Source organism: Triticum urartu, chromosome 6A (assembly GCF_056163025.1).
Source record: "Triticum urartu cultivar PI428250 chromosome 6A, HENAU_Tu73, whole genome shotgun sequence".
In the NCBI taxonomy this organism is placed as follows: domain Eukaryota; kingdom Viridiplantae; phylum Streptophyta; class Magnoliopsida; order Poales; family Poaceae; genus Triticum; species Triticum urartu.
Window position 1 is genome coordinate 575,822,773 of NC_141878.1, and position 20,789 is coordinate 575,843,561.

The 20,789-nt window shown below is 45.0% G+C and overlaps 2 protein-coding genes across 2 annotated transcripts; one reads left to right on the plus strand and one right to left on the minus strand.

Annotated features, from left to right (window-relative positions):
• Nucleotides 1-10,116: 10,116 nt before the first annotated feature.
• LOC125515260 (homoserine O-acetyltransferase) lies at nucleotides 10,117-11,002 on the plus strand. The gene is made up of 2 exons (XM_048680697.2): nucleotides 10,117-10,437; nucleotides 10,619-11,002. Exons 1-2 carry the CDS (start codon nucleotides 10,243-10,245, stop codon nucleotides 10,808-10,810), a joined length of 387 nt encoding a protein of 128 aa, XP_048536654.1. The 5' UTR covers nucleotides 10,117-10,242; the 3' UTR covers nucleotides 10,811-11,002.
• A 40-nt stretch (nucleotides 11,003-11,042) lies between these two features.
• Nucleotides 11,043-19,346, minus strand: LOC125515254 (Molecular chaperone Hsp40/DnaJ family protein). The gene is made up of 11 exons (XM_048680692.2): nucleotides 18,948-19,346; nucleotides 17,504-17,572; nucleotides 16,121-16,213; nucleotides 15,821-15,951; nucleotides 14,960-15,155; nucleotides 14,070-14,245; nucleotides 13,344-13,473; nucleotides 12,213-12,373; nucleotides 12,029-12,108; nucleotides 11,760-11,859; nucleotides 11,043-11,456 (listed from the first exon to the last, which is right to left on the minus strand). The coding sequence occupies exons 1-11, from the start codon at nucleotides 19,230-19,232 to the stop codon at nucleotides 11,411-11,413; spliced, it is 1,467 nt and encodes a 488-aa protein (XP_048536649.1). The 5' UTR covers nucleotides 19,233-19,346; the 3' UTR covers nucleotides 11,043-11,410.
• Between the last annotated feature and the right edge of the window lie 1,443 nt (nucleotides 19,347-20,789).

Consider the following 20,789-nt stretch of genomic DNA (forward strand, 5'->3'; position numbering starts at 1 on the left):
CCGCCAACTGTAACTCAGAAGGCACATACTGAAGAGCAATAACCTGATCCTGCACACCAGCGCGCACATAGAAAGCATCAACACCAATATGCTTGATGAGCTCATGCTTCACAGGATCGCGCGCAATGCTAATAGCACATGTATTGTCAGATAGGAGCGGAGTCGGTGTAGTGACAGAAACACCAAAATCCTGAAGTAACCACCGTAACCAAGTCACCTCTGCCGTCAAAAGAGCCATGGCTCGCAACTCAGCCTCAGCACTCGAACGAGAAACTGCAATCTGTTTCTTCGTCTTCCAGGTAATGAGAGAACCGCCAAGAAAAACACAGTAAGCAGAAAGTGAACGGCGATCGGAAGGATCACTAGCCCACGTAGCATCCGAATAGGCCTGAAGCTGTAAAGAACTGGAGCTAGGAAAGAATAGACGGTGAGAGATCGTGCCCCGAAGATATCGGAGAACACGAAGGAGATGACTATAGTGAACCGATGTGGGAGCAGAGACAAACTGACTCAGAATATGAACCGGATAAGAGATGTCCGGACGAGTGACAGCTAGATAGACAAGACTGCCAACGAGATGACGATAACGCGTCGGGTCAGGGAGAGGATCACCATCAGTAGCACGGAGGTGAACATTGAGCTCCATAGGAGTCTCAACAATGCGCTCGTCAGTAAGAGCAGCACGAGCAAGAAGATCCTGGATATACTTTTCCTGGGATATAAAAAAGCCATCAGAGGTAGAAGAGACTTCAATCCCAAGAAAGTAGCGAAGAGGTCCAAGATCAGACATAAGAAACTGCTCACTAAGACGTGCCTTTACAAAGGCAATATACTCGGGGTCATCCCCAGTGATGATCATGTCATCAACATAGAGAAGAAGAAGAGTCCGACCACGAGGAGAAAGGTGAATAAATAATGCTGGATCATGAGCACTTGCTGAAAAACCAGCAATAGTGACCACAGAGGCAAAATGCTCAAACCAGGCGCGGGGGGCTTGCTTAAGGCCATAGAGAGAGCGACGAAGACGACATACCATGCCATCAGGAACAGAATACCCAGGTGGTGGCTGCATGTACACCTCCTCACGCAGCTCACCATTAAGAAAAGCATTCTTAACATCAAGCTGAGATATAGACCAGTGGCGTGCAGAGGCAACGACAAGAAGTGTACGAATAGTGGTCATATGGGCCACAGGAGCAAAAGTCTCGTCATAATCACGACCGTGCTCCTGCTGAAAACCACGAGCCACAAAACGAGCTTTGTGACGCTCAAGAGAACCATCGGAGCAAGTCTTAACCTTGTAGACCCACTTACAAGTGATGGGACGGACTCCGGGAGGAAGAGAAACAAGATCCCGGGTACCGGTGCGTTCAAGAGCAGCAATCTCCTCTGCCATCGCAAACTGCCATTCAGGATGAACAACAGCCTGACGATAAGAAGTCAGCTCAAGAACAGCAGCACCAGCGGTGGGAAATCCAAAGCGATCAACAGGCGGACGAGGACGAGAATGCAAGCCATAAGGAGGCTGAGAGGAAGATGACAACTCGTCCAATAAGGCATCCACAGGTCGTGAACGACGAGTGTAATGCTGAGGAAAAGATGGAACAATAGAAGGAGGAATCGCCAAGGTAGAATTGGGGGGTGGCGACGAAGAAGTCACCGGAGATGAAGGTGTAGAATCCGATGACATGCTAGGCGAGGAGACCGGAGAAGATGGTGGCTGCAAATCGACTAGAGGTGGAGAAGCAGAGGGAGTGGAACGAATAGGCACAGGCGCGACGGGGGTGATAGGTGAGTCAGGAAAAGTGAGGAAAGAGATATCCTCCACTGAAAAAATCAAGGAAGATGGGCGTGGGTAGAAGGGACGAGACTCATCAAAAGTCACGTCACAAGAGATACGCATCCGACGACCGATAGGATCCCAACAACGATAGCCCTTATGCTCATCACTGTAGCCTAAGAAGACACACTCAACAGACTGAGCGGTCAGTTTGGTGCGTTCGCGAGGGGCAAGAAGAACATAACAAACACAACCAAACAAGCGAAGCATCGAATAATCGGGAGAACGATCAAAAAGACGCTCGAAAGGAACACCACCCTGTAGAGCAGCGGAAGGCTGTATATTGATAAGATAGGTGGAGGTGGAGACGGCCTCAGCCCAAAAATGAGGCGGGAGAGAGGCAGCAATCATCAATGCACGAGCCGTCTCAAGAAGATGTCGATGCTTTCGCTCAGCCACACCATTCTGAGCATGAGCACCAGGACATGAGAATTGAGAGAGAGAGTTCCTTGCTCAGCAAGAACACCACGCAACATCTTAGAGATATACTCGCTAGCGGAGTCAGCACGAAAAACACGAATGGGTGAAGAGAACTGAGTATGAACCATGGCAGCAAAACGTTTATAAATAGACAACACCTCACTACGAGAAGTCATGAAATAAAGCCATGTGTAACGAGAGAAATCATCTATGAAAATAATATGATGGCGACTGAAGCGGAGGAACTGGCGATGGTGGTGGCAGCGGAAGGAACATGAAGCCAGTCCAACTCCCAAAGACCCTGAGAATCACGGCGGCGAGGGCCAGCCCCAACCAGAGTGTGCGTGCGACGGTCCTGGACAGAACAAGAGTCAACGTCAAGGATGATGCGACAACCAGAATCAGTAAGTTGACCAGCAGAAAACAGATTCATGGTAAGTCGAGGAACATGAGCAACATCAGGAACAGAATAAGAAGGAGTGGTAAGATCGCCTCTACTAGCAACAGAAAGCGGAGTACCATCAGCAGTGAAGACATGAACAGGAGAAGCCAGCGATTGAAGAGAGGACAAAGTGGAAGAATGAGAAGACATATGAAAAGAAGCTCCAGAGTCCAGAACCCATGGGGATGTACCTGACTGTGTAGAGGGCGGTTGCTCAGTGCGGGAAGCATCAGTCACAAAACCAGCAATACCCGTCGAGGAAGAACCTGAAGCCGCGAGCAGACGCTTAAGTCTCAGAATATCCTGCTCAGTCAAAGCAATGGCTGAAGCTGTCGAGGTAGATGACGAAGTCCCTAAAGATGATGATCGCATCTTGCGCAGGTGTTTCCTCTTCGTGTAGCACTGGGACTCAATATGACCATCATTGTTGCAGTAATCGCAATGTGGACGGGGGCGACCTGAGCCTCCAGAAGGAGTGGGCAAGAGCGACGGAGCACTCAAGCAAGAAGGGGTCGGTGCAGCAGGTGGCGTGGAAGAAGACCGAGTAGCGAGCACAGAGGGAACCTCCAGCAAACCAGCACCACATAAACGAGTCTCCTCAGCACGAATCTCAGAAAGCGCCTCCATGAGAGAAATACGGCCACGAGCAAACAACTAAGCACGCCGGGGCTCAAACTCCTTACGGAGCCAAGAAAGGAACTCGTAGACGCGATGAAACTCCAAATTGGCCTGGACAGCCTGGCAACAGGGGCAAGTACGACAACCGGCACTGCGGAGAGAATCAAGCTGGCGCCAGATAGCAGAACTCTGTGCATAGAAGTCATCAACATTAGAGTCACCCTGCTGAAGAGCATGCTCCTGACGGACCACAGAAAGGTATAAGGCATCACCAGAGGGCTGATAGCGCTGACGAAGACGGGTCCACATCTCAAAGACAGTAGGAAGACCCAGAAACTCAGAAGCAAACTGAGGCAGAACACTAGCAGTGAGAACAGCTGCAGCACGAGCATCATCATCAAGCCACTGGGTGTAAACAGACAAAGCACCATGATACGTCTAAAGAGCCTCCTCATAAGCCAAAACCCTCTCATCATAAGCACGATCAGCAGCCTCATCAGCAAGCTTAGCCGCATCCTTGGCGGCCTGATTAGCATCCGTAGGAAGAACTGATGGAGTCGGCGGAGTAGGGGCCACCGGAGGATCTGGACGTGGCGGACAGCAGACCTCGCCAGAAAGAACACCCCAGAGACGGATGCCACGCATGTGAATGCGCATAAAGCCAGTGAACTCGGTGTAGTTAGTACCATCAAAGATCACCGGACAGCGAGGGACAGCAACATAGCCCGATGCAGCAGACATTTTTTTTGAGATCCAACGAGAGCACCAGCGACAGCAGAATCGGGAACAGCAGACCACCGGCAGTGGAATCAGACGCGAGTGGGGAGTAGCGACTTCAGGGCGGGCGGGCGACTGGATTGGGCGACCAGATCGGGCGGGCGGGCGCTGGCGACTGGATCGGGATCGGGCGGGCGCTGGCGACTGGGCGGGCGGGCGCTGGCGACTGGATCGGGCGTCCGCTGGTGGAAGGCGCTGGCTTCGAGCGGGAGCAAGACAAGCCGGACTCGATCTCTGCAACTGGATCGGGCGTCCGCTGGCGGAACGAGCGACTGGATCGGGGCGGGCGGGCGCTGGCTTCGAGCGGGAGCAAGACAAGCCGGACTCGATCGATCAGATCGAGAGACTCCGGGAGATCGAGGCCGGCGCCTTCGATCGGGGAGGAGAGACGGATCAATAGCACGAGTTGCAGCGTGCAAAAAGTTGACCTAGCTCTAATACCATATTAGGAATAAGCAACTTGTATTTTCATGAAGCCATAGGCCGGTATATATATACATATACAAGTGTGGAACATATGCAAGAAATTCCTTATATAACGGAAAAAATACAAAGGGATACATGACTTATATTATAACTCTAACAGCTAGTAGCTTTTCTTTTCGTTGGTGTCGAAAAGTTTCTTGCACCGCAATGGCTCAAGCTTGACCGTGAAGAGGCTCCTACAGGAATCATTGGCCTCAGCGTACCCTTGTATGATTAAGTAACCCTCTGAATCGAGGTCGATGGAGAGGCACTTGTCCAGTTCAACACTTCTTTCCACACCCCATGATGCAACACTATCACAATCGGCCTTCCTCTTTCATAATTGGGCGGTTAAGCCTGACACGGAGAGTAAACCCAGCCCATCAGCCTCTGCCTGAATGATCGTAAAGCGGCCGTGAGGACTATTATTCGGAAATGCTGCATCATAAGACTTATCTGCTGGCATCCGTATGAGGGCTAGCCTCTCCATCTTCAAATCGAACTCAAGGAGATTGAACATAGTAGTACCGACGAGTATCCAGTAAAGGGAATCCCCAACTAGCACAGCAGGCTCACGAATAACCCTGGAGTCAAGGGGGCCCACAGCAAACCCGGATGGAATTGGTTTTGACATTAGAGCACCCCACACCCTAATGTGTCACGAGTAAACACGGGCGAGCAACTTTCTTTGGTGATCTCGCACTACTCCCTCCGTATAGGTGTATAAGTCATCTTACGAAAACTAAATAATTTTAAAACACTTAGGCGCGGTGCATTAACTTCTACCTCATTTCTTGTTTCTTAACATATCAACCAATAAGATATGTGGGATGTGCATGATTTTAATGACTTGAGACTACCAAATATAACATGCAGTGATTAGTTCATTGCATGCAATACTATTAATTAGCAAATAAACATTAAATTCTCTCGTTTTTTTCCTTCTTCTTGATCACGGTGCACAACTACTCACCTAGACGGAAGGAGTACCAACAAAACAACCTGAAAGTAGCGGACGTCTCCCGCAGTCGCAGCAGAGCTGAGCACCGCCCCATTGACCAAGGATTTGGTCGGATCGAACTCCGGGTCCGGGGATAGTCTAGGCGGTGCTGCTGGCCGGTGACGGGGTCCCACACCACGAGGTCGTACCAGTCCTCGCCTAATACCAGGCCATGGCGGCACCCGAGCACATGAGTCCGAGGTAAATCTGCGACCGCAAGAAGAAGCGCCCGGGCGGAACACGATCGGGGGCGTCCTCCAGAGTAGCAGGTTTGAAGGAGAGCTCGGGAATAGCGCCGTTGAAGAAGCCGAGGAGCGGAGGGCTGCGGCGGTGGTCGGGGCGGAAGCGGCGGGAGAAGGCTGGACCGGAGGCGAGGCAGCGCCATCGCTTGCAGACGGCGGAGGCGCGCGGGAGCGAGGACGGCAGCGGCCGGAGGCGGAGGAGGATCTCGCAGAGCAGGTTGTCATCGTCTAGCGGCAGCGCCGCCTCCTCAGCCGTCGGCAACATCTCTCCCTCCGGTCCTCCTCACAGCTTATGCGGCACCCGCCACGGCCACGCCATGGAGACGGAGTGAAGTGCGTTGACCTAATTAAGGTGACACTGGATGGATGACCCTAGCTAGGTGGATCGACCGACCGATCACACTCGCTACAGAGGGGTAATCCGGGTGAGAGGAAGAAGGAGCAGTAGGTGAAGGGAGAGAGGAAAGTGGATGAGTGAAGTCAGATTCTTCTCGATTCATTCATACTCATCTCCGTGGGTCTCGTCTCGGTGACCAAAAAGTACAAGTAACCACACGCAACGCTGCTGGTCACACGCGGCCCAGCGCATCCCATTTGGCTCACCCCAACACACTACACTCGTCTCTCCTTAATTAGCTAGTCCACTCATGCAGTACCGTCAGTTGAGATGCATGGAAATTGATTTATTTATTTTATTTTATTGAGGAAAAAGCAAATTAGCTTTATTGATTATAGTCCGTACGTATAAGATGGGATACAAATCAGAGCATGCATGGGGTTGAGCCAACCACATATGGCGTCCCGGACCAAGATTGTGAGAGTGCCTTTCTAGACTATAAGCTTGCCGTTAACGGCACGGCCTTCAAAAATCAAAAATCAAATTGTAGTTAAACGTTGCAGCTCGAAGGTTTATCTCTGTGATCATGGGACCATATATAGCGACCCTGATTTCCTCTTGCGATATCTTCCACCACCTGCTTGCTTGGAGTCTGAAGAAATGATGAAGTATTGAAGAAGAAGAAGAAGATCATCTGCAAGGGCTAGAGCTTCCCTGCATGCAATTGCCTCTAGAGTCACAGGGTCGATGATACCTACCCGAAAGTGGTTTTTCTACACCCACCCTTGGCACACTCACGGTGCACCCATACAAAAAAACATATCAAAACATTTCGAGAAAACCTAAAACTCTGTGAGAATAATCATCAACAAATGTTAGAGAGGCTTGTAAATTTTGGTAGTCAAATGACATCTGAGGAGCTCTGTACAAAAAAAGATAAAATTACTCAAAATATATGTGCGCTTTACCGAGAACTAGTTGGCATGACATCGTACGAGTTGACGAATGTGCATTTTATTAAGCATGTTACCGAGAAGATCGTCGCGTTTGATGCTATTGTAGGGTAGTTCGCTTCCATGGACAAACCTGTCAGACATGAACATGATTTATTTATTTGAGAAGCAGGACAAAGCGGATGTTAGGGCAAAGCACTAGAGAGTAAAATTCGTATGAGGATTGAGGAAGGTGTTTAATTAGTGCGCTCATGTATGTGTATACCTATAAAAGTCATCGTAATCAATATCGTATCTGATGGACTAAGAACAAAATTAAATTGTGAGACGTGAGAGTGGTGCATGGGAGAGTCCTGCTGCATTAGTCGACACACCAAAACTCAGATGGATATATCTGCATAGGTGATAATCTTCCATCAAAACTCAGATGGATATGTCCGCATAGGTGATAATCTTCCATCAAAAATATGAGAATTGGCCAAACTTAGTGGGAGGGGGGCACCTGCCCCCCCCTCCCCACCCACCCACCCACCCACACACATAGAACAACAAAAAAGATTTTGTGTTTCTAGACTACAGTAATGGTGTGTTTTACTCTCCATAAATGTTTTTGTGTTATATTCTAAATCGATAATCCTCTCCCTCGTGGAAGATGGTCCATCACGCAATGCACTAGGTAATTGCCCGCCTATTTAAACACTTCATCCTTGAAATTCATCTTCTTCTCATCTGATAGTTCTCTCCCTCTCCAACAACCCTCCTCCTCGATAGTTCGCTTTCTCTCCATCTGTATACCCACATGCACCCAGTTGTGTGTCATCCATCTGTATGTGTCATGGAGCAAAAGTTTGACCACCTCCTCTTTGCTAATCTCTCGTCCTTGTTTTTGTTTCTCTTTATTACGAGTGCCAAAGTTCTCAATTTTTAATCATGTTTGGCTGCTGCGCGTGAAATAATGTAGACCTCGACGGCACTCTCTACCCATTCAACTCTTTAGTGATCTAAACCCTCTTATATTTTACGGAGGGATGATTACACATACAAGATTGTAGCAAACACTCAGTGAGGGTGACCTATTAAATGGGGATTTCCCCCTCCCTACTTTTCCTCGACAACCCAACCCAGATAGATCTCCTCATCACATCGTGTAGATCCCATATGCTTTCCCTCCTGTAACCAATAGCCAAAGAACCAAGTTATATTTCTCTAGCAACACAAGACAAGAGAAAGAAAAATACTAACAAAATAAGTGACAACAAAGTGGTTCATGGCTCTGCCTACTTCATTCGAATTCAACAACAAGCAACATAATCTCAACATCAATGAGAATGCAGCAGGTGCAACCGTGCAAACAGAATTGAACGCCTAATCAAACAAGAATCGGGGGGGGGGGGGGGGGGGGGGGGATGTTGCCCTAGCCAACAGTGGTTAACCTGGATGTTAATCTACAAGCAGTAGAACAACCCCAGTGCCATGTGAAACAGAGCCAAAGGGTAACCTGCTAATTTGCTCTGCTAACTCCCACTAATTGTCCTTCTAGTCTAGCCTAATCAAAAATAAATCATCAGAGAAGGAACTTTGGTTGCTAGTAGAGTTAAAACATAGATCCTGAAGTAAAGACACTCGGTTACTCAACCCTGTTTTGCTTGGTTACTCGGTTACTTGACCCTCTTTAACTCTCATTGTGAACAGTAGCCGTTAGTGTCTACAAACTATGCTAGAGCAGTGAAGCGAAAACTTGGCATAATGCTAATGAATAAAGCCACACTGTCAATGCCAAGTAGGCATTGACATTTCTCTTAAGAAAGTAAACTCTACATATTCCAGCAAGGTGACAAGCCCTATTCCATTTCAAAAGAAGAATGAGAAACTCTAGTTGCTATCTACAGTTTTGATGTTTTCAAATAAACAGGGAGTGGCAGAGCTGGTACGGAACCTCTGAAACAAGCAAAGGCAAAGCATAACATGGCAGCATGCATACAAGCTATTTATTGCCGAGGGAGCCACCGATCAACATATGATGATTGACTTCGCAAACATTATAATTATACTTGCCCTACAAAAAAAGTCAACGCACTAGTGTTAAAAACGTTCTTATATTTTGAGACGAAGGGAGTACTATGGTCACAAAGCTCAAGCCATGTTTTGGGTCGCCGGAGACCACCGGCGCGCGCCGCTGCGTTAAACTCCGGCGTGGGCCACCGACAGGTGGACCCCTTAGGATTAGCCATTAAGGCCATGTACAACGCAAGCGCTTACACAGGTGCCTCGGAGAAAAAAACGATTTTTCTCCCGGCAGATGCTTACACAGGTGCTTATTAAGTGGTACGAAAGCAAGCTTTGGCTTCGATGCCAGCCGGTGCTTACGGAAGTTAACTGCCCTCCTTCCCTCACGGATGCTACACATTTGAAGCAAGTAAGCACCTACTGGAAGGACTCTCATTGTGTGACAAAATTTTCTTGTGATGCAACAGCACTCTCTCTCTCTCTCTAAGCACTGGTGCATAAGCACCCAACACTGTACAAGGCCTAACAGCGGCCCCTAAGACTTCCTCCAATGCACTAGTGCTAAGATGAGATGCTAAGTACATTAAAAATCTAAGCAACTAAAGTCTCCAATGCAAAGGTGCTTAGCTTTTTGTTGCTAAGCATTCTTCATTTAATGATTTAGCAACTAAAGTTGTCCATACATTAATGAGCTTCTTTCATTTAAGTGTTTTTTCTAGGTTCCCGCGCTTGGCATTGTTTCTTCCTGGGGTCACCGCATCCATCTCTCTCCTTTTAATTACCTTGCCACATCATCTTTTTTGTCTACATGGCAGCCTTAGCACCTGTACAATATGGAGCATTGAGAGGGGCCTAAATACCCACGACACGACAGGTGGACCCCTCGGCAAAAATTGGCAGGGCACTATGGCATGAAGCAAACATGCCCAAAGTTCCAACAAGCGTGGGGCAGAAGATCAACCCCCCCTAGTTTTCCGGGTACTTGTACGAAAACTGCATGCTCAATCTCACGGAAAAGAAAAGAAAAGGAAAAAAAAACTGCCAGCTGAAGCTGTGTCTCGGCTGTGGATAACGAACGTAGGCGCTGCGCTACGCGGAAGGCCTTCCCGTCTCTGCTTCCTGCCGCGCCCTACTCGTGTCCATGGCGGGTGCGTGCGCGGTGGCCGCGCCATCCCGGGCCACCGTCTCCGGCCCCGGCGCAGCCCCGCCGCCGGGGCGCGGCTCCCGCGTGAGCTGCCGGCGCTCGGCGAGGAGACGCGCCGGCGGTCGCGCTCGCGTGTCCCGCGACACCAACGGCGCCGAGGCTGAGCCGGACAGCAAGGGTCCAATCCCGCAGGTCAGTGCTCCTCCTCCCCACACTGCCGTAACAAATGTGTTCTGCTCAGAATCTTTATCTTCAGGTTCGGCAGTCATTCCGCCCTGGAACACTGGTAGCACTACATTCACATAATCTATAACTGAAATTTGCTTGGTTTCTGAACCGATTTCCCTTTGGTTCACATGTGTTGTTCAACCAGGATGACTCCGGCTACCTGCTGACGCTGGGGCTCGGGTCCATCGGCGGCGCGGCGGCCGTGAAGTACGGCAGCGTGCTGCTCCCCGATATCACGCGGCCCAACATCGTCGAGGCGCTGCTCATGGTCTCCCTGCCCATGGCGGCCGCCGTCCTCATCTTGCTCAAGCTCAGCTCCACTTCCACACAGGACTAGGGCTTGTACACCCTTCAAAGTTCAGATGACATCATGTGTCTTTTTTCGGTTCCATTTTGCAATTCGAGACGCCTAGTAAGACGAACAAGAACAGAATATGCAAAAAAGAATTGTGTTATGTCCGCAAATCTTGTGTTCTATTGCAAAAAAATTGCACTTGAGGAATGAGGAGACGGGTGCCCGTTTATTCTTAATTTGAAGCAACAAGAATATTCACTTGCACAGCCTGATGTTGTACTGTGAGATGATCTACCGGAAAAATATATATATATGTATTTACATAGAATGTAGCTTCATCGATTTCAATATCTGCGGCCGTGACGACTGTTACATGCTCTAGGAAATACAAGTGCGACTACAGCAAAATTCATGCTTTACAAGGGTATCCCTCTCAAAAAATAAAAACGGCGTCAATAAAATTAGTTGACACTAAACCTCTGCGTTGCCACTTCACAGCCCACAGACCGTAAAAGATGAGCCTCTTCAACAGAACACATGCATGCAACAGCTCGTCGAATCCCGATTAATTGAAGAATTGCAGATTGGTTAACACCATGACTGGTGTTGAATAGAATGCATCATGCAATAAATATTTACAGGCTACAGGTTGTCCTTCAGCCACTTGGATGCCCCGTTGACAATGGATCTGAAAGAATTCAACAATCAACTTGGTCAACATGAGGACATAATACACGAGATAACGTAAATGCAATTGATTGCAGAACCGAGCCAATAAAAAATCAGTATAATCATTAATAGGTTCAGTACAATAAAAATGAACTGGACATGAATTTCTACATCGACAAATCTTTTCAGACAACATGTAACAACATATGATCAGTGAGAATATACTGAAGGATATAAGGCCCTCTGGCATTGATGACATGTAAACAAGACCAAACACCCATCAGCAATTGCAGTATAACGAAATCAAGTGCAGCATTTTTACCCAGCAAAATCAGAAAGTTTCTTCAACCAGTCACCCTCCCCATCATCAGGTTGATCTGATACTTCTGGAGCAGCGCGGCTTCCATTCTCTTTATGTACAGCTGCAACACAGACATGTGAGTTTAATTTCTCCTACAAAAGTTCCTTATTCCCTTATCAAGCAGCAACGATGGGACACAGCAATGTTCCGCTGGTAACGATCCAAATTAAAATGAACTTTCCGCTGACAAGAGGAAGGATCAAATCTATGCATATATATTGCATGCTTACGTTTTGGCTTCACCGGTGCACGGGCAAAACCACCATTTTTCAACGATGCAAGTTCCTCAAGCAACTCCTTTTCGCGCCCACTGTATAGCAGTAGTTCAGAGAAATAAGGATCGAGTGCTTATGTAGCTCTAGAGTACTAGTGTATACTTCATAAAAAGGCTCAAGAGGGGAAGTGTATTTTCACCTTATACGTTTGGGTATAGAGACCTTAACAGTGAATAGATGATCACCGCGTATAGATGGCCTATTCAATGATGGAACACCTTGCTTCGCTAGGACCAATACATCACCAGGTTGGGTGCCTGGAGGTATTCGAAGTTCACTAGTTCCCTCAACAGTTCTGACCTGCTTGCAACAAAATTTCAAAAGGAATGACTACACAACACCATACTGTATTTGTTTTTTAACGATAAAGAACCATTACAATATTGCCATCATACTTGAAACAAACATCCACCAACATGTCACTTTGCTCTGAACCATACATGGTTTAAGGAAGGCACAAAGACTTAATCAGTTGAAGGAAAACAGAATTGACTAGGCCTCGCATAACAGCAGCTCTAGCATTGGCCCTGGCTCAAGCCAACTTGGTTAACAAACCAAAACCATGGCCAGTACAGACTTGCTTCCAGGCAAACGTGGCATCAAATTTGCTCAAAAAAATGTGGCATCAGATTCGCTAAAAAAAAATGTGGCGCCGAGTCAAGATCAAAGTATCACCTCCTCTGGTTCTGGATTTAGCTTAGGTCGGTATAATGAGTTAATGACACACTAATAGAGTGAAAAACCTTGCTTTCATTTCATTTACAATGATTTAAAGTTTGAGTAATTTGAGTTAATTATCTTAACAGAAAAAACAGGAAAAAATAGCATTAAAATAAGAGCTGAACAGTCCAAGACATAGTTAAGCTTAGCATTAATATTAAAACACTATCAGTTCTTCTGTTTGATGATTACTGTGAGTCAGGTGGCTGTCAACTAATTTTTTTGGTTTCCAAGGGAAATACGCCAAATACATGCAACAGCAACGTGGGAATGAACTCCCATGTACTTGGGTTGTGATCAACACATACACCTCCACTAGAAATTTGGTGGTTGCATCAAAACTGCAATAAAGCTATTTTACTTTAGTAAGGTTTAGATCTCATTTTTGCTTGCTGGGTTGGTTCTAATCACCAGTTAAAAGGTAAAGTGAGAACTTCATACATTCAACCGAATATGTGCTTACTGAAGAAAGGCAATGAAATATTTCTGAAAGAAAATATCATAATTGATTATCATGAAGAGAAGGAAACTCCTAAAGAGAAAGATTTACCTTTTGAACTGTACCCAAAATAGCTTCAATGTAGCTTATCGACACAGTTGAATACAAGTTGATACCATCCCTTTTAATATCGGATGGCTCCTCTACATCAAGGCAGACAAAAAGATCTCCGGGAGGCCCTCTGTTTCCCACAAGAAAAAAGGGTTTCAGCACGGATTTATTTGGATATCCACGCAATGAAGATATAAAAACTAAAAAACAGAAAATGGGGAACTACAACAATTGCATGAAAGCTAAAGCAAGGCACATAACAAACAAATAAATCTGAACATTTCCTGAAAGTTATTCTTAATCTTAACTGTAGGTGTTATAAATCATAAATTCTTGCAATACACCTCTACAAATACGAAATAATATTGAAATAGTGTCTGCACAACACACATGCACAGTCCGAGATCTCAAGAAAAAAAATCTGCTGCTGGCTGGTGGCCACAAACTTCCACTCGCCTAGCAGAAAGACAACAAAGCAATTCAAGAATGACGTGTGCATCTTATGTGAATGCCATTGGCGATACTCCATGGCCCAATTACCGTGTTTTAATGATAGTTAATTCCAAACACATGCAAGATAGGCTACAAGTAAACTTAAGCAAAGCGATCAGCAATACCATACAAAAGATCCACATAATTTCCAAGACCGCAATGATCACTTTGCGATTGTTTCAAAATGTTTGAGGAACGAAGTATAAACTTTATGTTTGATCTTGCTTTGCTTACCCTTTTGGTCCTGCATCACCTTCACCACGTACACGAAGAGTGCTACCTTTACTAACTCCTGGAGGGATTTTTACTTTGATCTCTTTTCTGACACGAACACGCCCCTCTCCAGAGCATTTCCTGCAATACTCTGAAATAACCTCACCCTCTCCTACACAAGTGGGGCAAATAGAAACCTACAAAATAAGAAAAAAGAAAAGCTCTTATGTAATAATCGCAAATTGCAGTAAATAATCAAATTGAACTAGAGTCCAAGAGAGAATCAATATAACTCAGCACCAACTAGCATCAAACAAGGATGACAAGATAAATGGACAAACATGAGATCTGTCATGTTCCACATGATGCTAAATTAGTGCAAAATGTCATCTTCTGGCTGTTTCAATTCAACCCATTGAAATTGGTTTAGAGGCGCTCTTGAAAAAGAATTATTCATTTTTGAAATAAAAAGGAACTCTACCCAAAACAATTCAGGAGTGAACACAACTTGCGTCGGTGCTAAGCTCATAGGTGCATTCCGAAGTAAATATGTTTCAGCCCCCTGTTCTTGCTCACCTTTTCTTGCTTGCTACTCTAAATCGTGAGGTTCCATTTCTGTAATTTTCCAGCCCTTCTTATTCACTTAGAACAAAAGAGAACTTGTTTGTACCCCAGTGTATAGTGCAAGTATATTTTCCTTAGTTTCATGACATCTCATTTTCAATTCTTTGCTTTTGACCTCACTTTGCTTTGTCTAAATTTTGTTTTGTTGTAACACTACCTTGCAATGAAATATAGGGCCAAAGCTATTTATTGTTACATGAAGCTGTCACACAGTTGCCAGTATGCAGTCATGGTTAAGATCTGGAATAATGATACAAAGGATTTTAACATTTATGCTCCATGGTTACCTGGGAAAAGAGACCAAATGGTGTCTGCTCCGTTCGCATTACTTGCCCTCGCCCACCACATGTGGAGCATATTTTTGCCTTTGAGCCAACCTTTGAACCAGAACCACTACAAGCATCACAAGTCTCCAAATGGGATAATATGATATCTTTTTCTGTTCCAAATATTGCCTCTGAGAACCCTAGAATCACATCATATCTGATGGAATAAATCTATGTAAGTCTAGAATTCACACTAGATTTATTCTTTATATATACGAAATGTCATAAATTGCAGCTACATAACAACTTTGTAGAAGAATCTGGTGGAACAGTAATATTGGTTTCTTTCCTCAAACTATCCCCAGCCACAAGCAATGTGCCAGCATCACCAACCACAATATTTGTTGCGTAACAAACATAAGACAACAAAGATACTATAATTTCATAATAGTGATACTATAATTTCATAATAGTGATACTATACATTGCATTGTTTTTAAGGCGGTAAGGCGAGCACCACCCGCTCTACCGCCTAGGCGACGACTAAGCGCCTAAGGCGGGCATATTTGTAAGGCACTACCAGGGCGCCTTATCGCCTAAGCGTCCAAGGCAGGACGCCTTAAAAACAATGATACATTGGTCTACAGGCAACCGCTTATTCCATGCAGTACCACAGCACAGCATAAATGCTTAAGTATTACTTTAACGCAAATAATGCCGGACCTAAAAAGTATGCAGTTGTGACCAAATTCGTGCAGATTAGTAAACATGATAATTATTGTTCATTAACTTATATTGTCTTAATAGATCTAGCGAGTCTTTTTAACTAGATAAACAGCTGGGGTCTGAATATTATTTCATTCAACACTTCTTACAACAAACCTGATGTCTTCACCCTGAGCAGCAGTGCTCCTTCTGCGTGTCCTAAATGCGCTCTGGTCCATACCAGAAAAGCCACCACCACCACCCATGCTTGCTCCGAAGAATGTCTCAAACAGATCAAATGGATTCGACTGCACAGAGAAATGGGAAAGAATTCAAACCTTGTTTAAGCAGAAAAGGCATGCAGTAGTTACTTAAGTCTAGTATTCTTACAAGCCAATGAACTCTAGTAACAGAAATATAATCAAATTTAAAGATACTGTGATGTAAATGCTAGAGCAAAGAGTTGAAAATCAGTACTGTATAAGCTCCAGCGTTGCCCCCAACCGCGCTCTTAACCCCGGCTTCACCATATTGGTCATACAATGCCCTCTTCTTATCATCTGACAGAACCTGATGATAATGAGATTCAGTACCCCAAAACATGGAATAGAAGACAAAAAGGGAATGAAAACGGCATTAATCATTGATGAAATCTAGTAAACAGTGGAGCAAGACAAATTAACTCATTACTCAGATAGGGCAATGTCATCCAAATTGATTCCTAAGTAGGTTGAATTGTAGCACACAGCACTTTGTACAATACACACAAATTACTAAAATGTGTGAGTGGAGACATAGACATTCCGTAGTTTCAGTGCCTTGAAGCAATATATATTAGTAAGTTTGGGGGGGGCATAGCTTAAGACTGAGAAGAAATATAACAGATAAGACATTTCCCACATAAACCAATACTGCTAGTCTAGGTGAGCCAAAGAACTATACCCACATAAACCTTGGTTCAGAGTATGCTAACTTGTTAAAAAAAATAGCTTCCAAGTCATATAGCCTAATCTGGATAAATTAACCTTGCCTAAGCGCCCAACTCACTATGGTAGTTCAGGCCTTCAGGGAAATAATTCATGTTCCTAACCAAGGTTCTCAAGATCACGTTGTAGGATCTTTGAATCCTATCTTCTTATGGCAGTCAATATCCTATAATCTTACCAGGGCGGCAAGTACCTCCAAAGTAGACATTGACAAAGTTCCGTAAAGTCTTTGCACACAGGACCTCATAGTTGGATGAAATACTTTCATTTTAACATGAATCAATAAGGGTAAACTCAAGAAGCTACTCCACTAATTTACCTGACCAATCTTTATCTTTTATTTGAGACCGCGTATGGATAGAGTGGCGACAGACGACTGAGTAAACAATAAAAACTCAACATGTTTCTAAGGTAGATAAAATGACTTTGCTGACAATGGCAAACTATTATCGAAAACATAAGTTCAAAATATTTTGAATATGTGTGCTTTTATATTCTCTATCCTAAAAGTGGAAGTGCAAGTTTAGATGAGGGGGTTGATTTGCAACCACCCACTACTCCATTACTTAGAATAGTGCTTTAGGTTTTGTGCAAATTGCTCTGTGAGTGCCTCTGTTCCTAAATATATTTGATTTCTGGGTTGCAGAGAAAAGCTAAAAGCCATCACTTGCCACTTGGTAAGGTGATAATTCATAATTGAACTCTTAACAAAGAAAGCTAGTTATGAATCAAGACATTGAGGGCCTGTTAGGAGGGATGTTTTATGTACATTTTCACAATGGGCCATACATAACATATCCTAAGAATAGTCAGGAGTCAGAACAGCATACAAACACATGGAGCCAAAATATTTATGGGACCATGTAGTGCATACCTCATAGGCTGAGCTTATCTCTTTGAACTTGTCGGTTGCTCCAGGTTCTTTATTAACATCAGGATGATACTACAAGGTAAAGACAAAGTAAGAAGAGAAACAAATTGTCAAAACTCAGTAGTTTTTAATGGAAGTTGAATCTAATGTATACATCATGCGTGAGAAACCTAGAAATAGAGCAAAACCATGTCAGTTGGTGAACGTGATAAATGTCACACCAAATTTTAAATCATGAAAGTCAACCGTGTCTATGTTCTAAAAAAAAGGTATGAATGAAGATTTTTCAAACCTATCAAGGAGGGTGCTTTAGGGCTGTTATAATCCCAATACAAGATCATGTCCTAGTCCAAAATCAGACTTTTGTAGACTTCCAATGGTATTCCAGATTCCAGCACCCTTGCTCAGCCAGATTCATGTGAAGCAGAAGGACCTTTGGGGGTCTACCTTTATTCTCAACTCACGAGCAATGTCATCTGATCCCCCTCCTATGGCCAAAGCCAACTCCAACGGCCCCAAAAATAGCTATTGTAAATGGCATGTGGTTGAAGACAAAAATGTTGGATTGGATGTTAGGCCTTGCCCTAAAAGCATCAATACGTGATTCAGGCTCCTAGCGTGGCAGCAACAAGCAATGGTGCCGGTGATTTCTACATGGCACGCTGATGCCATTGGGTAGGAGAGTCAGACTTTCCAGTGTTAAACGTTGCAGTGTCTGTCAACATTGCTGGAGCAGTGAGAAAAATTATAATGATAGAAAGTTAATGAAACACCATGATGTGGTCATGTGGATGTAACTGTGAAGATATCACACAAAATTCCTCTAAATGGTGTCAGGACTCAACCTCTAAAAAACAATTACCTCTCATCTAAAAAATTACAAAGCAGCTGTCAGACCTAGTGGTGTTATTATCTGTACTAATAAGGGATTTTCATGTATAAAAGCGAACCTGTGCAATATCGAAGATGCACAAAAATAGAAAGTAGGGAGTGGTTATTGCGAAACATTCAACACTCCAAAACGCAAAGACCTAGAGCAAAATCAAATTGAGCCAGCAAAGAGATTGGACTAAGTTACATTGTGAGTTGCGGCTACAAAGTTCTAGAGGCTACTGATATGATAGTATAACAAAAATGAGACTCGAACACTATTCACCATATCATATCCAATATTCACGGACACTAATATGGGTCACAATTTACAGGAGGGGGTGAGAAGTTGGTCCATTGTAGCAAGTACCAGGATAACACTGCTAGGGTTATATACAGTTCGCTAGGGTGCGTCTATCCACACTTTATCCAAACAAAACAATGCATCATGTGTGATTCAAGGAACTACTTTTAAATAGACAGTGTGACAGGCTGATGGCACTACTTTTAAATAGATAGAACCCTATAAAACGAGTAGGGATGTGGCTTAAGTGGGAGGGGGACAAGCGTCGAACACCTGGCGCGCGAGCTTCCGGTAGGCGGCCTTGATGTCCTTGATGGTCGCGGAGCGCTGCACGCCGAGCGTCGCGTAGTAGTCGGCGGCCGCGAACACCACCAGGCCCCCGCCGCGCCGCCTCCGCCCGCGGTTCTTCCGCGGCGCCGCGCACGCGAGGGGGAGCCCGACGCCGAGGCCGCCGCTCCTGCCGGCGGGGGAGGGGGCGAGGTGGGCCCCGCGGGGGCGGAACGAGGCGGGCGCCGGGGTGGAGGGGGCGAAGGGGAGCGTGGAGAGCGCGAGCGCCATTAAGCCGCGCGCTCCGGCGGGTTTCTCTGGGAGCCGCTGCTGGTCCGCGGCGGGGCGGGGGGCGTGTCGTGTGCTGGGCGTTGGTCCGCGTCTCGTGTCGTGTGAGCTGCAGTTGGGATGGGAGGGGAAGGGGACGACGGACGAGTAGGGTGGGCCCACACTGTCAGTGTCCGCTGGAATACATTGATCATTGGTACTTTTTGTTTTTTATTATCAATTTTGCCATGGTTGTGTCACACTACTCAATTTTATTATTACAAACTTCAACTACATGAACTGTAATCATTTTATTAAGCGTGTGCTCAAAAATACCACTCGTCAATGTTGTCGTCCGGTTACCACTTGAAATAAGTGGAGAGCTATCTCAAAAACAATCAACAAACTTTTAAAAAAAATGTGTTGTCATCCGGTTGAAGGCCACTGATCAGGGTGAAGTGATCAAAATACCCTAGGACCCCACTTGCTAGGACTTTCCTATAATCTATGTGTCCTAATTGTGAACATACAGATAATTAAATCGGAAGAAAAAATAACGACACATGAGGATTCGATCACTCGCGCGTGAAGCTATTTTACCTTCTAATTTCATTCTTTCTCCCCCGCAAAAAAAATCATTCTTTCTTAACTAAGACCCATAGATTATAGTGAGTTGTAGAGGAAATATTGATAAGTGGCGTCTAAGAATATTTTGGTCACTTTACCCTCGTCAATGGGCTTTGACCGAACAACAACGATGCCGAATGGCATTTTTTAGCATAGACTGAACAAAATGATGGCATTTTTTATAATTGAAACTTCTAGTTGCAAAATTGAGTAGCGTGACACGACAGATAGCAAAACTGATATAAAAATCCACTTCTTAACGGAGGCATGTGTACTTGGAACACTTTGATTCGTTTGAATTTTTATAGGATTTTTCTCAAAAAGGAAATTATTAGAAAAAATATTCCTATGTTAATCGTTTGATTTATAGGATTGAATCATGTAGGGATTTTTCCTAAAGATTTCTTTGTACTATATATTTCATAGAAATTTTAACATCCACTCTAACATCTTGAAAATAATTCTTTGCTTTCCCGTGATGCTATCAAACGAATCGAAAATCCTGACAATAATCATATGTTTTTCCTATATATGAGCTGTGGGATTCATGTGAATAAAATGAGCCCTTATGGCTTCTTTGATTGAGAGGATTGTTCACACTGAGAAAAGGCTTATAGGTGAACTTACATTAGTGGCGGGCGCAACCTAGCGCTTGCCAATCTGACAAAAATTACCAGTGACAGACGCAAAAACTCGCTCGCCACTGCTATAGGCTTACCAGTGGCGGGTACCACTGGTAACAGCTATCCAGATTTGTCGTGAGACAAATGTTACTAGTGGGGGACACAAAATCATGCCGACGCTGCTACTTGAGTTACCATTGGCGGGCAGCAATATGTGTTTGTCACTGGATTATTTGATCCCGTGGCAAATCTGTCTAAAAAAACAATGGCGGGCATTAGAGCAACTCTAGCAGGCCCCGCATCCTCCCGACCCGCAAAACGTTTTTTGCAG